Source organism: Gobio gobio (genome assembly GCF_949357685.1).
Source record: "Gobio gobio genome assembly, chromosome: 22".
Lineage (NCBI taxonomy): Eukaryota > Metazoa > Chordata > Actinopteri > Cypriniformes > Gobionidae > Gobio > Gobio gobio.
The window spans coordinates 47777387-47790926 of NC_137118.1; the positions used below are offsets into that span (position 1 = coordinate 47777387).

Below are 13540 nucleotides of genomic sequence, written 5' to 3' on the forward strand. Positions count from 1 at the left end.
TTTATTACTATTAATCTTATGCCTAAACTGAAGAAAACGGCTTTGTTAATATTTCTTGTTTGTTAATTATATTATAAATGACATATAGGCCTATTTCAAATCAAAATGGTGAAATTAGACAAAAGTTTTTTAATTTGCCTGAATATTTTTGTCATTTGTTTACATTTCTGACTTACAGAAGCTGCTCAGATATGAAACGTTTAGTTTAGCTTCATATCTCGCACTTGCATATCTTCGCCCTCAGCCTCAGCAGCTTCTGTGAACATAAAGCCCGCCTACTCTGATCTGATTGGTTTTCTCAAATATGTTGACATTGACGAGCGGTGGCAGACCAATGAGAGCTCAGATCAACACACACACACCTCTGCTTCTGACGGATTGAAGAACACACTAACGCTGATTAAAAGACGGGACAAAGCCGCCAGTTTCATATGTTATAAAGGTTAATCACACATTTTTTAGGGGGGGTGGACAGAAGTTTGGGGGGGGGGGTCCTTAAAGGGACAGTTCAGGCAAAAATCTAAATCCTGTCGTCATTTAGTCATGTTCAAGCCCCCCCCCCCCCCCCCCTGTTCCAAACATCTTCCTTTGTGTTCAGCAGAAGAACGAATGAAGAAGTTGAGTGTGACTACATGACAGGATTTGCCTTTTTTGGGTGCGCTATCCCTTTAAACAGACACAATAACACAGAGTATTCACATACACACACACTCAGTTCTGTTGTAAATGAACCGTTGAGAAGGAGCAGCTCTTAAAGGGACAGCAGCCTAATAAACCTGCCGACAAATCATGAGGTTATGGGGCTGGGCTTTGACACACATTTCACAATTCGATTCAATCCTGGTTATTGTGGACATATAGCAGGGACAACAACCTCTTTATTTAATATTATAGAGATTATACTATAATATTGAAGAACATTATAAATGATATATGGGTCATATATTAATCATAACGCTCGTCTCTAGAGTTGATGTTTCTGCTGAGAGTGAGTTTATGGACACTGGATGTGGTTTTTCTGAGGTAAATGTGTGGTTGAAACACTGATCACATGATACGGATTCGGTCTCTCTAACACACTTTCAGACGCTCACTGGTGTTTATTTGGCATTTATTATACCATTTTTTTATGATATAAAAATATCGATATGGCAGTTTTTCACGGTGTCGATGTCAGAATTAACTCAAAATTAAGTGATAAATAAGCAAATTCAAACAGAAAACAAGATTATTATGCTTATTTTAAGCAGAAACTCACTTCATTTTGAGTTATTTTCCCCCAAAACAAGACGATAACTTCCTAACTGCTGGTCTAGTAAATGTAAGAATCTTTCGATTATTTTGCTTCAAACTAAGAAAAAATGGCTCTTTTGAGAACCGATCTCTGATTTTTGGTTCCTGAATGTGAAGAAAACACTTTTAGAACCTCTATTTTTAAGTTTTATTTGTATTAAAAGTTTTCTTTGAATATGTAAATGATACATTTTCTAAATATGCATTAATTTGCAATTGTTGACCTAAGAGTTGAAGGTTTTCACAGAGGATCAGCTTCACTGTGTTTTTAGGAATAAATGTCATATAAATAAGGTGAATTATGCTATATGCTGATATGAACATTTTGGCCGATACCAATGACCAATAATTCTGTATATTTGAAAGCCCATAACCGATATATTGTCCAATAAATCTCAATCCAGATTTGTAAATAATTTTTGAGAGCCTGATTAAAAAAACAAAATCCAGGATGTTCTCATGATGATTTTTATGATATGACACACTGAACTGTATTTTCCTTTTTAAAGTGATTTAATCATATTATAAAGCAATTCACAGCATCATGGCGAACAGTGCACATCTGAAGGAAATAATACATTATTATTCAGCTATAATAATTTAATATTGGCCAAATGTTCTTATCGGGCCATTAGAAATGAACATAACCGATATAACCGATATATATCGTCCATCCTTCAAACAAACCTTCAGTAAAAACCTTCAGAATAAAGACAGAATAAATCTGAGAGATACTGAAGTGGAGGAACAACTCTTTAAAGATCCAGCGACACTCTAAAGCTGGGTTGAAATGGACAAACCCAGCCATTGGGCTGTTTTAACCCAGCAATTGGGCTGTTTTAACCCAGCGATTGGGTTGTTTTAACCCAGAGATTGGGCTGTTAGGTTGGGCTGTTTTAACCCAGAGATTGGGCTGTTTCAACCCAGAGATTGGGCTGTTTCAACCCAGCGATTGGGTTGTTTTAACTCAGAGGTTGGGCTGTTTTAACCCAGAGGTTCGGCTGTTTTAACCCAGAAGTTGGGTTGTTTTAACCCAGTGATTGGGCTGTTTTAACCCAGAGATTGGGCTGTTTTAACTCAGAGGTTGGGCTGTTTTAACCCAGAAGTTGGGTTGTTTTAACCCAGTGATTGGGCTGTTTTAACCCAGAGGTTGGGCTGTTTTAACCCAGAGGTTGGGCTGTTTTAACCCAGAAGTTGGGTTGTTAGGTTGGGCTGTTTTAACCCAGAGATTGGGCTGTTTTAACCCAGCAATTGGGCTGTTTTAACCCAGAGGTTGGGCTGTTAGGTTGGGCTGTTTTAACCCAGAGATTGGGCTGTTTCAACCCAGCGATTGGGTTGTTTTAACCCAGAGATTGGGCTGTTTTAACTCAGAGGTTGGGCTGTTTTAACCCAGAAGTTGGGTTGTTTTAACCCAGTGATTGGGCTGTTTTAACCCAGAGATTGGGCTGTTTTAACTCAGAGGTTGGGCTGTTTTAACCCAGAAGTTGGGTTGTTTTAACCCAGTGATTGGGCTGTTTTAACCCAGAGGTTGGGCTGTTTTAACCCAGAGGTTGGGCTGTTTTAACCCAGAAGTTGGGTTGTTTTAACCCAGTGAATGGGCTGTTTTAACCCAGAGGTTGGGCTGATTTAACCCAGAGAATGGGCTGTTTTAACCCAGAGATTGGGCTGTTTTAACTCAGAGGTTGGGCTGTTTTAACACAGAAGTTGGGTTGTTTTAACCCAGTGATTGGGATGTTTTAACCCAGAGATTGGGCTGTTTTAACCCAGAGATTGGGCTGTTTTAACCCAGAGGTTGGGCTGTTTTAACCCAGAGGTTGGGCTGTTTTAACCCAGAAGTTGGGTTGTTTTAACCCAGTGAATGGGCTGTTTTAACCCAGAGGTTGGGCTGATTTAACCCAGAGAATGGGCTGTTTTAACCCAGAGAATGGGCTGTTTTAACCCAGAGGTTGGGCTGATTTAACCCAGAGAATGGGCTGTTTTAACCCAGAGGTTGGGCTGATTTAACCCAGAGAATGGGCTGTTTTAACCCAGCGATCGGATTAAATGTTTGCTTAAAACAACCCAATCGCTGGGTTTGTCCATTTTCAATTCAACTTGGGTTGTTTTTAACCCAATGTATGCATTGGAATATAAACCTACAGATAAAGTGCAAATAAATAAACACTTAAAAGTGTATTTGGGATGTTTTCTTCCGCTAGTCTGACAAGCTAAACAGTCCAAAATATCAAAATGAATGTCTTGCAGATAAAAACTCCTCTCATTATAAATGACAAAGTGACCCTGGAGCACAAAACCAGTCATAAGAGATATACAGATCACCTTCAGATGAATAATAATCATCACTGATGTGTGGTTTGTTCAATATTTGAAAATCTGAGGGTGCAAAAAATCTAAACATTGAGAAAATCTCCTTAAAGTCAATGCATATTACTACTAATAATACATGTATGATATATTTACGGCTGGAATATCTTCATGGAACATGATCTTAATATCCTGAAAGAAAGATGTATAATTTTGACCCATAATGTGTTGGGACTGGATCACAGGAGGGCGTGCGATAGAAAACCGACTAATTTACAACAAGCAAATATACACGAGGCCTAAATCAAACGCAGGATCCTGGTTTGTTTACACACTCAACAGCAGTGTTGGAGAAACGCATTACAAGCAACTTGAGTTACGTAATAATATCACTTTTCCAAGTAACTAGTAAAGTAATGCATTACTTTTCAAATTTACAACAAAATATCTGAGTTACTTTTTCACATTAGTTTGACTGACAGCTCTCCTGTCCTCATGTTGAGTTAGTGCAGAGGTGTGTGTGTGTGTGTGTGTGTGTGTGTGTGTGTGTGTGTGTGTGTGTGTGTGTGTGTGTGTGTGTGTGTGTGTGTGTGTGTGTGTGTGTGTGTGTGTGTGTGTGTGTGTGTGTGTGTGTGTGTGTGTGTGTGTGTGAACATGATGGGTATTGTAGTTCTAGACTAAATGTGAGCATTTATTTATCTCACTTGCACAATAAAGATTCTGTCCTCCTCAAAATAAATAAAATCAGTCAAACGCAAAATCAGAATACTATGCAAACCTCCAATAATTAAATGTTAAATAAAACAACTATTTTTATGCATAATCTACCTTTATATTTAATTGACCAATGTCTTGCTGCAGACCTTTGATGTTGAAAATTACTAGATTTTTTGTTTTTATTGGTAAATCTTTTTTCTCCTGCATCTCTTCTCCATTATCCAGAGCTGCGCCCTCTAGTGTTCATGAGGGAATCTGCATCTTTACCTCAGCCTGGGGCGCATTATTTACATTTTGGTATGAAGATGTCTTTACCGCTGCACAAAAATATAACTTTTTTGTTATAAAACAAAACAAAAAAACAAGCCAAGGTGAGAAAAAGTAACGCAAAAGTAACGTAACGCATTACTTTTCTTAAAAAGTAACTCATTTTAGTTACTTTTTAAAGGAGTAACGCAATATTGTAATGCATTACTTTTCAAAGTAACTAAGTAACTCAATTAGTTACTTTTTAAGGGAGTAACGCGATATTGTAATGCATTACTTTTCTTAAAAAGTAACTAAGTAACTCAATTAGTTACTTTTTAAGGGAGTAACGCAATATTGCAACACATTACTTTTCTTAAAAAGTAACTAAGTAACTCAATTAGTTACTTTTTAAGGGAGTAACGCAATATTGTAACGCATTACTTTTCTTAAAAAGTAACTAAGTAACTGAATTAGTTACTTTTTAAGGGAGTAACGCGATATTGTAACGCATTACTTTTCAAAGTAACTTTTCCCAACACTGCTCAAGATGATGTAGTCTTTCTTCACAAAAAGAGTTCATACTTTTAGGACGTAGTCTGAGGGTGCAAAAAATCTAAATATTGAGACAATCTCCTTTAAAGTCAATGCATATTACTACTAATAATACATTTATGATATATTTACGGTAGGAATATCTTCATGGAACATGATCTTAATATCCCGAAAGAAAAATGTATAATTTTGACCCATAATGTGTTGTTGGCCACAGATGTGCGATAGAAAACCGACTAATTTACAACAAGCAAATATACACAAGGCCTAAATCAAACGCCAGGATCCTGGTTTGTTTACACACTCAACAGTCAGATGTTCTTCTGCTTTCTGCACTATCTGCATCCGCATTCCTTGACCACCATTCCCTCGTATTTGTTATTGAGCACGACGACGCCGTTCTCGTTCAGGTACAGGAGGGAGATGGGCTTGAGCTCGGTGGGCACGCAGCAGGCTTTGGAGGCCCGGTCCGAACTCTTGAGATTGAGCAGCGTCTGTACGATGGCGTGTTGGGTCGGGGTCACTTCCCGAGTGAGGGGATAGTCGCAAACCCCTCGGCAGGTGAAGGCCTGATAACCGGCTGGAGCCAGGATGAAGGAGTCCCATTTTATATCCTTAAAATCCACGTACATCTCGGCTCTCTTGCAGCCGTCCTCATCTGGGCTGCGGCGGACTCTTGAGTTCTGCTCCTCTTCCTCGGCCTCCGCTCGACGGGCTTCACTCGGGTCATCCGAGAACACGATCAGCGCCGGCTCGTGCTTCCCGTCAGGACTCCGGTCGATGTCCAGATCGAGCTTCCTAAACGCGCTTTCAATGTGGACCTCCAGCCTGGGGGTCATAATGTTGTGCTTCCTCCAGTGCTGGACCGCACTGGTCATGTCGAACGCTTCCCATCCCTGGCGGTGGACGTGCCTGGAGGCCAGCGGATCTCCGCCCCGCCGCAGGTCGAACACGCTGACCTTTGACCCCGGCCCGCGCTCGAACGCGCTGACCTTTGACCCCGGCCTGCGCTCGAACGCCCTGACCTTTGACCCCGGCCCGCGGCGCGAGTCCCTCAGGAGGAGTGTGTGCAGACGCAGTTCAGCGCTGATCAGCCGCTCATGAGGCGGCACGGAGACGTTAAACAGGAGGAGATGCGTCCGCAAGCTCACACTCGACACACTGGGGGAGCTGCGGTCTGGAGAAATGACAAAACACACCACTTCAGATGATGCTGATCGGTGTGTGTGTGTGTGTGTGTGTGTGTGTGTGTGTGTGTGTGTGTGTGTTAAAGGGTTAGTTCCCCCAAAACTGTAAATTGTGTCATTAATGACTGAGCCTCATGTGGTTGGACACCCGTCAGACCTCCGTTCATCTTCAGACACAAATGAAGATATTTTAGTGTAAAGCTGATGCTCTGAAAGGCCTCCATTGGCTCAACTTTACACTCTCAAGACCCTTAAAAGACACTAAAGACTAAAGTTACAAAGTCCATCTCACTACAGCGGCTCTACAATAACTTTATGAAGACGAGAATAGTTTTTGTGCGCAAAAAAACCCTAAATAACGACTTATATAGAGATGACGATTTCAAAACACGGCCTCATGAAGCTTCGGAGCGTTATGAATCAGTGAGTCGATTCAGCGGTTTAGAGCGTTATGAATCAGTGAGTCGATTCAGCGGTTTAGAGCGTTATGAATCAGTGAGTCGATTCAGCGGTTCAGAGCGTTATGAATCAGTCGATTCATGATTCAGATCACGTGTCAAACCGTCAAACTGCTGAATCGACTCACTGATTCATAACGCTCTAAACTGCTGAATCGACTCACTGATTCATAACGCTCTAAACTGCTGAATCGACTCACTGATTCATAACGCTCTAAACTGCTGAATCGACTCACTGATTCATAACGCTCTAAACTGCTGAATCGACTCACTGATTCATAACGCTCTAAACTGCTGAATCGACTCACTGATTCATAACGCTCTAAACTGCTGAATCGACTCACTGATTCATAACGCTCTAAACTGCTGAATCGACTCACTGATTCATAACGCTCTAAACTGCTGAATCGACTCACTGATTCATAACGCTCTAAACTGCTGAATCGACTCACTGATTCATAACGCTCTAAACCGCTGAATCGACTCACTGATTCATAACGCTCTAAACTGCTGAATCGACTCACTGATTCATAACGCTCTAAACCGCTGAATCGACTCACTGATTCATAACGCTCTAAACTGCTGAATCGACTCACTGATTCATAACGCTCTAAACCGCTGAATCGACTCACTGATTCATAATGCTCTAAACTGCTGAATCGACTCACTGATTCATAACGCTCTAAACCGCTGAATCGACTCACTGATTCATAATGCTCTAAACTGCTGAATCGACTCACTGATTCATAACACTCTAAACCGCTGAATCGACTCACTGATTCATAACGCTCTAAACTGCTGAATCGACTCACTGATTCATAACGCTCTGAACCGCTGAATCGACTCACTGACTCATAACGCTCCAAACCGCTGAATCGACTCACTGATTCATAACGCTCTAAACTGCTGAATCGACTCACTGATTCATAACACTCTGAACTGCTGAATCGACTCACTGATTCATAACGCTCTAAACTGCTGAATCGACTCACTGATTCATAACGCTCTGAACCGCTGAATCGACTCACTGACTCATAACGCTCCAAACCGCTGAATCGACTCACTGATTCATAACGCTCTGAACCGCTGAATCGACTCACTGATTCATAACGCTCTGAACCGCTGAATCGACTCACTGATTCATAACGCTCTGAACCGCTGAATCGACTCACTGATTCATAACGCTCTGAACCGCTGAATCGACTCATTGATTCATAACGCTTCGAAGCTTCATGATGCCGTGTTTTGAAATCGTCATCACTATATAAGTCGTTATTTAGGGTTTTTTGCGCACAGAAACTATTCTCGTCTTCATAAAGTTATTGTAGAGCCGCTGTAGTGAGATGGACTTTGTAACTTTAGTCTTTAGTGTCTTTTAAGGGTCTTGAGAGTGTAAAGTTGAGCCAATGGAGGCCTTTCAGAGCATCAGATTTACACTAAAATATCTTCATTTGTGTCTGAAGATGAACGGAGGTCTGACGGGTGTCCAACCACATGAGGGTCAGTCATTAATGACACAATTTACATTTTTGGGTGAACTAACCCTTTAAACATTGGTTAAATAATACATTTTTAATTGTTAAAATAATAATGATAATGACAATAATATTTTATATATATATATAATCGAAACAAATATTTCAAAAATATTAAAATAATAATAAATCATATCATTATTAAAATAATATTATAATACTACTAATAATATTAATTATTATGATAATACAGACACCAGGAGAAAAACTAGAAACATTTAATGGTTAAATAATAATAATAAATATTATTACATATAATAATCAGATTTAATTGTAAAGCATAATAATAATAATAATATACTGTATATAAATAATATAAAAATAATGATTTTTTTATTTTAAATAATAATATAAATAATAATAATAATAATAATAATAATACAGACAACAGCAGAAAAAAAGAAACAATAAAATGTTTAATTTAAAGAATGGTGAAATAATAATAAACGTTATTAAAATAATAATCGTTTTTAATTGTAAAATATAATAATGACAATAGTAATATTATATATAAATATAAAATAATAATTAAATTTTGTTTTTTAAATAATAATATTAATAAATCACACCATTATTAAAATAATATTATAATACTAATAATATAAATTATTATAATAACAGAGAAAAACAAGAAACATTTATAAATTCAATTTAAAGAATGGCTAAATAATAATAATAATAATAAATATAATTAAAATAATAATCAGTTTTATTTGTAAAAATAAAATAAAAAGAATATTTTTATATACATTTTTTATTTTAAATAATAATATAAATTATAATAATAAGACAGACAACAGCAGAAAAACATAAAAATGTTTAATTTATAGAATGGTGTAAGACAGTAATAATTATAAATGTTATTAAAAAAATTATCAGTTTTAATTGTAAAACATAATACTGACAATATTAATAGTATATATAAATATAAAATAATAATTTACATTTATTATTTTAAATAATAATAATAAGAAGAAGAATAAATCACACCATTATTAAAATAACATCATAATGCTAATAATATAAATTATTATAATAACAGACACCAGGAGAAAAATAAGAAACATTTATATTTTTAATTTAAAGAATGGCTAAATAATAATAATAATAATAATAATAATTATTATTATTATTATTATTATTAAAATAATAATCAGTTTTAATTTTAAAAAATAAAAATAATAATTAAATTTTTTATTTTAAATAATAATAATAATAATAGTAAAAAAAAAATCACACCATTATTACAATAATATTGTAATACTAATAATATAAATTATTATAATAACAGACACCAGAAGAAAAACAAGAAACATTTATATTTTTAATTTAAAGAATGGCTAAATAATAATAATAACAACAACAACAATAATAATAATAATAATAATAATAATAATAATAATACTACATTTAATTAAAATAATAATCAGTAAAAAAAATTTTTATTTATTTTAAATAATAAGAAATCATATCATTATTAAAATTACATTATAATACTACTACTACTACTAATAATACAGAAACCAGGAGAAAAAAGAAACATCACAAATGTTCAATTGAAATAATGGTGAAATAATAATAATATTAATAATGATAAATATTATTAAAATAATCATCGGTTTTAATTGTAAAATATAATAATAATGACAATGATAATATTATATATAAATAAAAAAATACTAATCAACATTTTAAATTATAATAATAGTATTAAAATAACATTATGACTAATAGTATAAATGATTATAATAATTGTAAAATTTGATAATCATATGTATTAAAAATAATAATACTAATATAAAACAATATTTTTTTATTAAATAATGGATTATAATAATTATTAGTATTTTATATAATAAGTTGCAAAAGTAATATCATGTCTTTAAGAAAAATCTAATGTCTGAAATATTGCTCAAGTACAAAAGCACGGAAAAAGGACAAAATAATTATATAAGAGCCATTATTGGAATAATTCAAAATGTTCTGGTACAATAAACAGAAATAAAAGTCAATTCTTCGCCCGAGAACAACAAATTAAATAATTCAGAAATCACAATTGATGAGTTATTGACCCCGTCTTCTGTAGAGCTGCTTAAGGCCGAACTCACCGTTTCATAATCATAATCATATTTAATGACTACAGATGAAAATTAGCTTTATAGCTAACTCTGGCGCATTTACATTTTGAGTGTAAACAAAAAAATGTTGATTGATGTGCTTTGTCCCTTACAAAAAAAATAAAATAATAAAAAATACATTTAATAATGTTTGTATTATATAAAGCATGCCCAGCTCCGTGAGTCCCGAAGTGAGGCCGGATGGAGTGATGATAAAGAGCAGCGTTACCTTCGTTTCTGAAGCTGCGCACGAGGCTAGCGGGAGGAGCGGCGCTGCTGGAGAACCGCTGGTACAGCTCCAGCATGTACTCTGGAGCCTCAGTGGGGCCGGAGCGGGCCCTCGGCCGGGGCCCCGGATCCGTCAGGTTCAGCATGTGGAGGAACTGGCCCAGAACCTCCTCCAGAGCTGGAGCTGGACTACAGGGACCCCAGGCCAGAAGCAGACCGAGGAGACTCAGGACTCGAGGAAGCACAGCCATTAGATATGAGCGCTGCGGGTAAGATGTGACACAAGCTCTCGGTTCTCTCCCTTCGGCCCTGACAGGCGGATGTGGTGCGAGAAGAGAAACAGCCTCGTCCTTGTGGATCTTGTGATCGGGGATAGAGGGCAGGACTACGCTGTCGACCCGCTTGTGCTGACAAGTTTGGAGATGTTGCCACTTGGTCTGTGGGCCCTTGCTGAGTTCCTCACACTTCCTGTATCTTCTTTCCATGCATGCCTTTCTCAGACTTTTAGCTCAAACGTATATGAGCTCTGACCAGCGAGTTAATTCATATTTACATTGAGCTGCGATGCCATATAAGGGCACCTTAAGTGTCATTTTCCCTTATGTTTCCCTTAAACCAAAGGGTGTTGCAGATAAAAACCCTTAAGTGTTACTTTAAGTGAAACGTCATAACACTTAGAATTCCGCTTAAATGCTGTTTTTTCACTTAAGTAATCCCTTAAAAAGCGTTAAGCGTTGCATAAAACCCCTTAACGGTCGTTTCCCGGAGTATAACTTAAGGTTCGGAAATCGTAACCTTAAGAGTAACGCGGACAAAAATAAGACGACATGGAACCAGCTGAAGATCATTATGTGCCAAGAAGAGTTTTTAGGGAAGGGAAAACCCTTTGACCATCTTAGCGATGAAAAACTGTTGCAAAAATACACCGATTTGACCATCACACATCGCAACCACTGACACTGAACACTTGCAGTCAAACGTACATTTCTGAACGAGATGAAGAAAAACTCACAGAATTAAAGAAGTCGTTTGACAAGTCATTAATGACGTATATGTTTCTTATAATAGAACCGAAGCTATAGATTGTGAATTTAAACATGTCTCGTTTACCAGCGGCAGAAGTCAGGAGGACTAGCCGAGGTGAGGCTGTTCCAGGCGCGATCTCGCAACATCTTTAAATAGGCGCTATCTTTACAAATAAACCACCGATTTGAGCTTTAAACTACTACATTCTCGACTGAACAACTCTTAAAACTACATTTCGTGACACAATAACAGTAGTATTCTTCATTTTCGCGGCCGCACAACCACTATGAAAAGCGCAAAAGGACGCGCGTCAATTTCTCTTCAAACTCTTGCTTTATACACGTGTCCATCTCGCTTTGGACGCGCAAATGCATTCAAAGTTTAAGCGCAAAACTAGACGCGAATTTGACTCTATTCACGTTTGGTGTGACGCAGCATTAGTGTTAGTGTTTTGCGTATCTATGGCAACAAGACTTTTATAACGTGAATCCAGGATCGCTGTCGTGAAACACTTCAATGTTTCCCTGAAGCGTTTAAGAGATTATATGCGACACCCTTAAGTTATTCTCTTAGGTAAGGGGAAATCGCCCCTTAAGTTCAAACTTAAGGTAAGAAAAATATCCATATTTAAAACTTTATAAAGTAACGTTTTGGCTGATCGCCTTCCGGAAAAGTGTTGAAAGTGCCTCTGCCGATCAAAGGCTTCCGTTCCCAGTTTCGCTCAGACGTCGCGCACGCATCTTGAACTCCGAGATGGCACTTTCAACACTTTTCCACAGAAGGCGATTGGCTGGAACGTTACTTGATACATTTTTAAATATGGATATTTTTCTTACACAAACGCATTGATTCGCTTCAGAAGGCCTTTATCAACACCCCAGAGCTGTGTGGAGCAGTTATATGATGCACAGATGCACTTTTATGGACTTCAAAAACAGAGCAACTACTGCTATTCTAATGCTTGGATTAGCCTGAACATTTTTAATATAACTCAGATTTTATTCTTCTGAAAGAAGAATGTCATCAGCTTTTAAGACCAAGCAGAAGCTATGCCGTTTTTTTCTGGTAGTGGGCGGAGCTAATGCGCAAATGGCAATCTGATCTTTTCCTGTCCCTGTTTTGATTTCAGCAAATCAGTTTGAGCGAATGCTGTCAACGTGATTAATATTCATGAACCCAGCAGCTCATCAATCCTTAGTGCGTTGTATATTGTTATTAGTAGTAGAATATTATCTTTTAATAATATAATATAATTACTATTATCTATTTTTACAGAAACACCAACAATATCTTAAGCACCAACACCAGTCCAAAGTTCAGTTAAAAGACAAATATGCATTCATGGTTACCAACAGTTTTAGCTCAAATTACTAAAGTTCTGTCAGTAAATAGTGCTTGATTATCATAATATCATAACATAGTCTAATGCTCGATTGACTGTACATTCAGATATTTAAAAAGCTGTGGGATTTTACAAAGATATTGATCAATTTGGTGGAATTTATATATATATAAAGTATAATATAATAAAGCATATCAGTCTGGCGACTAAACAAAAAATGTACTAGCTAAAGGCGATTCTATTGCCAAGGTGTGCATAGAGGGTCATACACACCTAGGATGAGTTGAGGGTGAGTAAATAATGGGGTCATTTTCATTTTTGGGTGAACTATCCCTTTAAAGAAAGGCTTTCTACAAAACAAAACTTAATGAAGTGGTCAAAATCATTTCTGACCTTCTGTCTCCTGACATATTGCGCATCTTTGCACTTTTCATAATCAATATAGCCGAGATGAAATTTAAAAATAACATTATCCCCCGGTTGCACAGACAATGCTTAAGCTAGTCCTAGACTAAAATGCATGTTTGAGCTA

General features: G+C 36.8%; 1 protein-coding gene across 1 annotated transcript; it reads right to left on the reverse strand.

The window, feature by feature from the left end:
* Positions 1 to 4111: 4111 nt before the first annotated feature.
* On the reverse strand, positions 4112 to 10955 carry bmp10l (bone morphogenetic protein 10, like). Its single transcript, XM_079803831.1, has 2 exons — positions 10642 to 10955; positions 4112 to 6292 (listed from the first exon to the last, which is right to left on the reverse strand). Exons 1-2 carry the CDS (start codon positions 10889 to 10891, stop codon positions 5451 to 5453), a joined length of 1092 nt encoding a protein of 363 aa, XP_079659957.1. The 5' UTR covers positions 10892 to 10955; the 3' UTR covers positions 4112 to 5450.
* Positions 10956 to 13540: the final 2585 nt, after the last annotated feature.

What these genes read in the sequence shown, in the direction of transcription:
- bmp10l (XM_079803831.1), bottom strand. Translation starts at nt 10,891, where the DNA reads ATGGCTGTGCTTCCTCGAGTCCTGAGTCTCCTCGGTCTGCTTCTGGCC. An exon ending in GCGCAGCTTCAGAAACGAAG is followed by an intron (nt 6,293 to 10,641) that starts GTAACGCTGCTC and finishes TCATTTCTCCAG; the next exon opens with ACCGCAGCTCCCCCAGTGTG.